This window comes from Loa loa (assembly GCF_000183805.2).
Source record: "Loa loa unplaced genomic scaffold supercont3.24, whole genome shotgun sequence".
In the NCBI taxonomy this organism is placed as follows: domain Eukaryota; kingdom Metazoa; phylum Nematoda; class Chromadorea; order Rhabditida; family Onchocercidae; genus Loa; species Loa loa.
In genome coordinates this window covers 223238-232960 of record NW_018108204.1, presented here as the reverse complement: position 1 = coordinate 232960, position 9723 = coordinate 223238, and the positions used below count along the sequence as shown (strand labels likewise).

General features: G+C 36.0%; 2 protein-coding genes across 2 annotated transcripts in view; both read left to right on the top strand.

The window, feature by feature from the left end:
- LOAG_08689 (MSP domain-containing protein) overlaps positions 1-143 on the top strand; it is a gene marked incomplete at both ends in the record, with an annotated part of 1307 nt that extends 1164 nt beyond the window's left edge. The window contains one exon of the mRNA XM_020447771.1: positions 14-143. Within this exon, the coding sequence (XP_020302035.1) occupies positions 14-143 (130 nt within the window). The remainder of the gene's footprint in view (positions 1-13) is intronic.
- Positions 144-1677: 1534 nt separating this feature from the next.
- LOAG_09778 (DNA replication licensing factor MCM2) lies at positions 1678-7461 on the top strand (the record flags this gene model as incomplete). Its single annotated transcript, XM_003145305.1, has 18 exons — positions 1678-1720; positions 1840-2008; positions 2127-2286; positions 2656-2834; positions 3042-3219; positions 3367-3450; positions 3547-3649; positions 3778-4064; positions 4239-4385; positions 4472-4587; positions 4687-4832; positions 4929-5065; positions 5187-5399; positions 5459-5581; positions 5822-5980; positions 6368-6550; positions 6669-6827; positions 7351-7461. 18 exons carry the CDS (start codon positions 1678-1680, stop codon positions 7459-7461), a joined length of 2697 nt encoding a protein of 898 aa, XP_003145353.1.
- Positions 7462-9723: the final 2262 nt, after the last annotated feature.

The following is a 9723-nucleotide window of genomic DNA, read 5'->3' as shown; positions in this document are numbered from 1 at the left end:
AGAGAATTTTAAGGTATTTGGATTTTCAAATCCAGAGAAGTGATACATTGCAGAAAGAAGATAAGAAGGAAGAAGAGAAGAAAGAGGATGAAAAGAAGGAGGAAAAGAAGGAGGATGAAAAGAAGGAAGAGGAAAAGAAATGAAATACTACCGCATTTGGAGGGGAAGGGTTACGCACGCAAATTACCAGGGGCATTATAATTCATACAAAATTTCATTATCCCTGAGGATTTCCAAAACCTTTAATTCTAATTAGGAAGTGATTTCCGACCTCACACAACTTTCTACAGCGTTCTTTTTTTGATCTCAGGAAGGCATTTTTCTTCTCAGCGAAACCTTTCCTTCTTTTTTCCAATTGAAAATATACCGTCTACACACCTGAATTGTTTGATGGATTATGGATCATGGATCAGGGATCACTAGCAGCAACAACAGCAAGCAGCGATACCTGCTAGGACCGTTGAATCTCACTCGCGCAGCAACTAACCGTTTTGAAATAAACAGTATCATTATTGCACCACGTAATCACTGTGTATTATTACTCATTTCATCGCATCTCCTCATGCGTCCGTCTACTTCTGAAACAGCATTTTCTGACTCTGATTTCGTGGATTCCATACACATGCATAGTGCATGCAATTACAGCATGCATTCGGTAGTACTCTGTGCATACAGTCGATGCAGTGACAGATTGTATCACATCAGGTTAGTATCATATGGAACAATCCAATAAAGGTAGCAAGGGCAAACCACCGACAACTTTCAGGAGCAGGATACTTAAAGAAAAGAAGATTAGCAAAGAAAGGAGGGAAATAAAGTTGAGAATGTGCAGTTTGTAAATGTCATCAAAATGGTGATGGAAAGAGCTTCCGAGCTCTTGGGCTTCCAAACCCAGATTTCACAGGCACTTTTATTTTAGGACATCCCATCTTTCTCGTTAATAACTTGCCGGAATAGTTATGCTCCGAAGGACCTGAAAGGAGGAGATATTCTTTAAAGCTGAATGACCTGAACGAGCAACACCTTGACCACTATGTTGGTTTAATAAGATAATTGGTAGCTGGTGACATCATGGAAATCTTTTTTTCAGAAAATTTATGAAGGACTGTATGTAATATGCACTTAAGAGAGTAGGGCAAGAATACTGCGTGACCGGACAATTCTGATGATGAATCTTTTATTACAATCCTTTACTATCCGCATGTATGTAAACTGCCGAAAAATGATTCCAGAACCAAATTCTATCACACCTAACTCACAAACCGGAATTTGGAAAGCTTCAAGCTTGAAGAGAATTCCCCATTAGGAGGGAAATGTCAATCACTGCAATTATCATTTGAAAAATGCAGTATTGTCTCCATCTCTCTTAACTACAAACGCGTCGTATTAAACTCATTTTTAACAAAATAGCTCCAATGGTCCAATGAGTTCTGAATGGAATGCGCGAAATTTACAAATTTAAAATTCTAATCCGCTGCAAAGAACTGGGCAAAACGAATGAAGGGTGATTGTCGCATGATGTGGGTTGGGAGTTGGGGGACGGAGATGAGGGTTGAGTTTATTGGTAGTATGAGGGACATTTGAGCATGGGTAACTTAAAAGGATTTCATATGTGTTTGGTGGTATTTCAGGTTTTCGAAAAAATAAACTAGTGATTGTATCGGTTGGTTTGTGATCATGTCCCAACATTCAGATTATTCTCGAGCAGCTCGTTCTCAAGGTTATTCCCAGCTCTATACTTCGAATTGAACAGTAGTTTCCAAATGATTGAAAGAAAGGAATGCATCAGGTTTACATCACTGTTGGTGTGTATCATTATGTCATTTGAATTTTATACAGGCGAAGATGATTATCAGTCAGAAAATATTCCTGCTGATGTTTCTGGAGAAAATGATGATCTAGCCGCAGATGGCGACGATAACGCTTTAGCCGAATTGTTTGGTGTTGAAGACGAAGAATTACAAGACGAGGAAGAAGGAGAAAACCTTTTTGGTGACGATATGGAACGGTAAATATATGACCTTCTTGGATTTCTATAGGACTTCTATGCAGTAAACTTTTGGTTGAAACTTCTAAATCTTTTTTCAAAAGGTTAGTTCAAGTAAATTGCGTGTTTTTTTTTCCAGAGATTATCGTCCACAGCCAGAGCTGGATGTTTACTCACAATCGGGCATGGACGATGAATCAGAATATACGGAATTGACGGAGGGAGCACGTCGTGCAGCTGAACGCGAGATGGATGAGCGGGATAATTTGCTGGATGAAGATGCTCTACTCTACGAGCAGGTATGTCAAGTAGTTACAGTATATTCCGACTTGCCTTAATGTAAGCCTAACAATGTATTTCTCTCTTTTCCTGAAGACGAATCACTGTATATGTTTCTTTGCACTGAAATAATGCTTCAAATTTTAATCCTTCTGTAATAATTTATGATGCATTTGAATTCATGCGGTTAGCGATATTTGAAATGTTGCAAATCTAATTCAAAATACAGATATCAAATAGTGGAAAGCAACTTTCAAAATTTTCGGTATCTTCTAAGAATTGATTAATCTTTCCATTATTCTGGTGTTTTGAAACAGTTTGTTCTTGTGACAGTGTTATTTATGTGTTCTGACACTTGTTCATTGCATCACAAAGTTTAAAGTCTACAGGATGATGCAGATGTAGGACGGCGTGTCCGCCGCTATTTCCGAAAAAATCGAACTGATGATAACGAAATGGAAATCGAAGAGGACGAAGAAATTCCTATCGATATTTTAGAAAATTTCCGAGGGAGGTCGACACGCGAACACGTTTCAGATGAAGCGGTGGGACGAGAAATAGTCAGACGGTTAGTAATCCGAATCGTTCATAATTTTATTCTGAATCTTTGAATCATCATTAGTAAACCACATGTAAATTACAGTTTATATGTCATGAATTTTGTCCATATTTCGAAAATCCAGATGAAATCATGGTATTCCTTAAATAGCAGTGTTATTACATATCAAATCTGATATAATCCTTGACTGATTATGGGATACAACTTGCTTTGCAGCTTTAAAAGCTTTGTTCGTGGATATAAGGACGCGAAGACCAAGAAACTAAAGTATTTAGAGGCGATAAAATTGATGGTGGCAGAAAATCGTGAGTCACTAGAGATTGATTATGAAGACTTGGCAAGTGAAAATGGCGAACAGAATATTTGCTACTTCTTGCCAGAGGCACCTGTACAAGTATGTGTTGAAATTCTAGAAAAATGCATATTTAATTTTAATATAGCATTTTCCAACAATTAGTTGGAATGAAATTGCCTTTTTGTGCGTTCTTTCGCTTAACAGTTTACTGTTGATTCACTGACATCAAATTTTTAAATTTTATAGGTGCTGAATTATCTTGATCGTGGAGTGACCGAGGTTACACTTTCGTTATTTCCGTTCTTTCCTCGTATTGCTCCGGAAGTCAAGGTACACTACTTGTTTTGTTATTCTGATATGTTACAAGCAAAAAGATTTATTTTTCAAATTTCTTTATTAATTTGAATTTTATTATAAATATTAAAGGTACGTATACGGGGACTTCCTGTTGAAGAGGATATACGAATGTTACGTCAGTTGCATCTGAATATGTTGGTCAGAACATCTGGTGTTGTAACAGTTACAACAGGTTTGCTAATGCCAAGCAACTACCAATTTCGAATTAGCTTACTTCTGACTTGAGTTTGTAATCGAATTCCCATCGAATATTGCTTCCAGTTGTGTACAGTTACATTAATGATTTTCTATTTGGTACAGGAATACTACCACGGTTGTCTGTTGTAAAATTTGACTGCGGTGCATGCGGTTATCTTCTCGGTCCATTTGTGCAACATCATGATGAAGAAGTGAAACCTACAATGTGTCCGTCTTGTCAAAGTCGTGGGCCATTTGAGTTAAATATGGAGAATACCATTTACCATAATTATCAACGAATAACTATCCAAGAAAGTCCGAACAGTGTTGCTGCAGGAAGACTGCCTAGAAGCAAAGATGTGGTGCTTACAGCTGATTTGTGTGATGCATGCAAACCGGGTGATGAAGTCGTAAGTTTAGGCATCCTTAATTATTTCATGTCTACCTAGTGGATGAACGAAACTAGTTTACGTATGCTCGGCATATATGTTACTGTAACATGGGAGCGTAATAGTGATGTCTGGGAGATTTTGGTGACTTCATCCTTAATTTTTTTTGCTTCTGATGAATTGCGTTATTTTTAGGGATTAACCGGCATTTATACGAACAATTATGATGGGTCAATGAACAGCAAGCAAGGTTTTCCTGTTTTCAATACCATAATATATGCGAATTATATAACGAGGAAAGATAAAATTGATTCTGACAGTCTTACGGATGAGGATATTCAGGTCCGATTTTAAATTAGTATCAATTTTTTTAGAAAAACATGTTTGAACAGAGAAAAAATTTTGTAATTTAAATTTGGTATGTTCAGATTATTCGGCAATTATCAAAGGATCCACAGATAGCTGAAAGAATATTTGCAAGCATTGCTCCGTCGATTTACGGTCATGATCATATCAAACGGGCCATTGCACTGGCACTATTCAGGTGATTTTTTGTTGAGTTGAATATTTTTTAATGAAAAGAGCAGAATTGATTAGGATGAAAGCAGTTCCTTTTCTCATTTGTTAATTTTTTGTTATGCAGAGGTGAACAGAAAAATCCTGGTGAAAAGCACAGCATTCGAGGTGACATCAATGTTTTGTTATGCGGTGATCCTGGTACAGCGAAATCTCAATTTCTGCGCTATGCTGCGCATGCTGCACCACGGGCTATTCTTACTACGGGCCAGGGTATAGTTTCTCAGCTTTTTCTAGGTCCATTTTTACATTTCTAGAAGGTGAAAAAAAGACGAATAAACAAAGAGATTTTCTCATTTTTTCTTTTAGGTGCCTCGGCTGTCGGTCTTACGGCATATGTGCAGCGTCATCCCATAACACGAGAATGGACACTTGAAGCAGGTGCAATGGTACTTGCAGATAAAGGAGTTTGTCTCATTGATGAATTCGACAAAATGAATGATCAGGTTGGTTTACTGATTCCCAAGTATTGTTTAAAAAATATTATCATTTGAATCAAGAACAAATCCTGTTCTATTTTGGTCAAAAAATAATTATTATATAGCTTTCTTAACATGGGTGTTTCAGGATCGCACTTCGATTCATGAAGCAATGGAACAGCAGTCAATATCTATATCTAAAGCTGGCATTGTTACATCATTACATGCACGCTGCACTGTGATTGCTGCTGCGAACCCAATCGGTGGTCGCTACGATCCTTCACGTACTTTCGCTGAAAATGTTGATCTTACCGAACCGATTCTTAGTAGATTCGATGTGTTATGTGTAGTGCGAGATACGGTGGGTGAATTCTAAACTTTCAGGTTAAGTAAGCTGAATTCTATATAGAGGAGTTTTAGGTAGACCCAGTAGAAGATGAACGGCTTGCTAATTTTGTTGTGGACAGTCACCGCAAGCACCATCCAAATACAAAAGAATTGCAAGAAAAAGAAGCGAAACAAAGAAATTCACAACAGATATCTGTAAGTTATTTTAGTTACTATTGCTTTATTTTTCCAAGACAACCAGACAATTACTTGGGGGAATTGCAGAGTTAGTCCGCTGATTTAATGAAATGTGTTTAATGGTGGTAACACACTTATACACAGACTACTGTTACTTAAAAACTGGTTTGCAATGTTAACTATTGAACCATTGGACCAATTTTGTTGAATTGAGGGGCGTTGGAATAATTCACGTTAATATTAGATCTTTTTATCCAGCAACCAGAAAAAGATCCAGCCAGTGGTTTAGAGTTGATACCACAAACGATGTTGAGGAAATACTTGATGTACGCCCGGGAAAATACACATCCGAAATTGGAACAGTTGCCGCAGGATAAAATTTCGAAATTTTTTGCCGAAATGCGCAAAGAATCCTTGGTATGTTTAGAAAAATTATTTCATGACCACTTTATGTTTTCCCTTTGCAAGTTCATGTTATAACATGCATTTAGTACTTGGAGACTTGTAGAGTTTACTTGTAGACTTGTACAGTTCCGCACAATGAATTCTCATCTTCAAAGTTATTCCAGTATTACATTTTTCAATTTGCTAAAGCATAGTTTGGAAACAACGGGATATGAATAATATTGCATTAAAATTATGTAGAGGATGATAGGACCTCATGCCTTGTTCTGCTTTTTTTCGGAGATTTTTCTACATCTGTCACACTGAACACAGAAATAAGTAGAGAGATAGCTAGCTAAACTGAAGGATATTTCTGCTCGTAAATATACAAAATTTTCTCTTCATTATTAATAAATTTAGGCAACAGGATCGGTTGCTGTAACAGTGCGTCATGTGGAGTCTTTGATTCGTCTAGCCGAAGCTCATGCTAAAATGCATCTTCGTTCCTATGTATGCGATGAGGATGTCGATGTAGCTGTACGAGTAATACTTGAATCATTTATTAACACACAGAAAGCATCTGTTATGCGGCAAATGCGAAGGGTTTGTAACTTGTGGTTTATAAACTCTAATATCATCAGAAAAGTTCACTAAGGGATAAATTAAAAAATTCCTTAATATGAAATGCATGATCTCTTTCCTACTCCTTTTTTCTTTTCAGAATTTTGATAGGTACATTTTTGTCAGTCGTGACCACAATGAATTACTGTTGTATCTCTTGAAGCAATTAGTTAGAGATCAGTTGCATTATGAACGAGCGCGACATAAGGAGACAACTCTGTCAGCTATCAGTATTCCCGAATCTGATTTTATTGAAAAAGTATGTTTGTTCCTTTTTCTTTGTCTTCCTGAGCTGAATTTTTTGCGAACAATAGATTGTATCTGATAAGCCCATTCACAAATTGGAAGACTGAATTAATTACCTTAGATACTCTGATTAGGGAAACTGCGACTTGATACTCTCAGCTGTACATTTAGGCTCTGTTATAATGTTGGCTCTTCTCCGTATTTGTTAGAAGCAGAAGATAGCGTATCACTTTTTTCCAATTGGTCAGAGATATGCCTAGTATGCTTAAAGCTCTCATCTAGTTTGAGTTTTATACATTAGTCACTCGAAAATGTGACATAAATTTCCATATAAATAGTCCGTTTATTAAGAACGGAATGAAGGTAATGGATATGAAGTTCTGCTATATTCAAAAAATATATTGTGTGGTAATAGCGATAAAATATATTGATGTTGAACGAATGCTCATAATCGATTTTTATTTTTTCATATTTTAACGTTTATCTTTTAAGAAGTAAATATTTTTAATATTTTCAAGTTTTGCTTTTTGTTTCAGGCACAACAAGTTCACATCGAGAATGTGGAGAATTTTTACAGGAGTCAACATTTCCGCATAAATAATTTTATATATGATTCCAAGCGAAAGCTAATTGTACACAACTTATAAATGATAGCAGTAAGTTGTTTTGCCAACGCCAATTCATCACTGCCTTATATAATTTTGACACATGTTGTCTTGCATCATTTATTCCTTCTTTCTATTATCTTTGATTAAAGGAAGCATAATATTGGTATGAGTATTGAAATACCATGGGCAAAAGCTTGAATACTTATTTGTGCATATATTTATTTGTTATGCTTATTTGATATGCATATCTTTGGTTAAAATAAGCATAATATGCATATGCTTATATTTAACGCATTATTGTAAGTTAAAATTGAAAATACTTATGCTCACGAATTAATTCTGCTCAGGTTTGTCTCGGAACTTCATTGGCTTAATTTTCTTCCCTCGTGATTGGGCATTCTGTGTAATATGTCCATGTCAGTTATATGATATCTGCTTTGGGCTGACTTTATTCGAATACTTTGCAGATATAGTTCGGTTTTGAAATAGTGCGACAGATGTGGATCATTACAAATTTTTAGATTGCTTAACAAAATTTTGCGATCTCATCACGATCAGTATCACGATTTTGGATTTTCAAATTTTGAAATATAATTTTCTGATTCTAACTAGCTGACGTCGAGAAAACGGCATACTGTATAAATGTGGAATTGGATTTTGTTTCCAATTGCATACACTTTATATGAGAATATCTGTTTTTAGCATTTTAAAAGCCTGCGGACTTCATACTGAACTTTTACTCTTTAGTGTAAGATTTGATGAATGAACCTTATCAGCCGGGCTCATTCAATTTTCTCATGCTTAAATGTTCATACTTATATTTGTTCAAACTTATACAAAAAAATTTTTGTTAGATTTGCTGATTATGTCATTGCTATATGATAGTGAAAGGCTGCGTTTTACTTACCCGAGCACAACAATTTGCCCATCATATTTGTTTATTCTAAGATACCTAAGTAATTTGAATTATCTTCCAAACAATATTAATGAGTAATAAGGGATTTACTGGCTGTGCTTTCTAGGAAATTTCTAAAGAGTCAAGTATAAAATCTTTCTCTGCGTTAGCTTAGTACTTAATCCTTATTATAAATGCGAAGATACTGTTGAATTTTCTCTAAATCTTGTCTCTAATGTGAATGTACTAGTTAAAGCCTGATCATGGATATTATAGAAAGTATTAAATGGATACCTACTTTTCTTCCGCTCTAAACCTTTTCAGTAATCCTGGTATGTGAAAACTGGGATATTATTATTTGTGCTTTCTCCTGTTTGCTGTATTTCTGTAGCACTTTTCTCGAACTCTTTCTGAAACTTTTGAGATTTCGAGACTGCTGACTGTGCTAGCGACTGAGAAACTAATACTTAACTGAGTTGGCATTAATTTTTCGGAGTAATCAGAACACCTTCCAACAGATAAGACGATCACAATTATTTAATCATTTGGTGTAGCATGTTGATCGTAACAAATATGGGACAAGTGGAACGACGGTCGACTAGTAAACATTTCTCTACAATTCTCTTTGATACTCGACAAAAGTTTATCGCGATGTACGTGGCATTCTTCCGTACTTTTCACCAGCGAAAGCGGTTGGCTGTTGCACATATGAAGCAAATTTTCTTACTGAACAAACATGTTAAAATTGGTTGTTTCAAACAACGTGTTAATTTATCAAGCCCTATCGTCTTCGGAGGATGCCGCAGCTAATTTATTTCAGAGACATTCGATGATAAATGAATCACATGCTGGTTATTTCATTTCTTCTCCTTATAAAGTCCAGCTTTATGTCTTTCACAATAAAGAAAGGAATATTTCGAGCAAATCTCTTCTACTTGGTACAATATTACTGACAGAAAATACTTGCAGAGTGTCGAGCAGTTTTTTACTGGTTAAATGTTATCACTAATGTCAGTATTTTAACCTTAATTCCTAACTGTTCTACTCAATAAGGAAGCGAAGGATAAACGGCATCAAATGATCATGATTTATTGTTGCTGGATTATCATAATTTATTGTTTTTGGATTCTGCCGTACTGTTCTGGGCTCTTCTATATGGGCAAATAAACCATTGCGAAGAAACCTATCGTAGTGTGTTTCCGTTTGGTTCTACACCTCAGGAATCCTCAGTTTCTGGACACAGCATCGAATGCCTTAATCCTTCCCGCACATCTTCAATTGTTTCCGACACTGTACATGCACGGTACGTTCAAATTCATCATCCTTGAATCAGCCAACCGGTCTGAACAATTTTAATAAAATTTCTCATCTCCTCTATCATCGCTGCCAATGCTTATTCCCGTTTT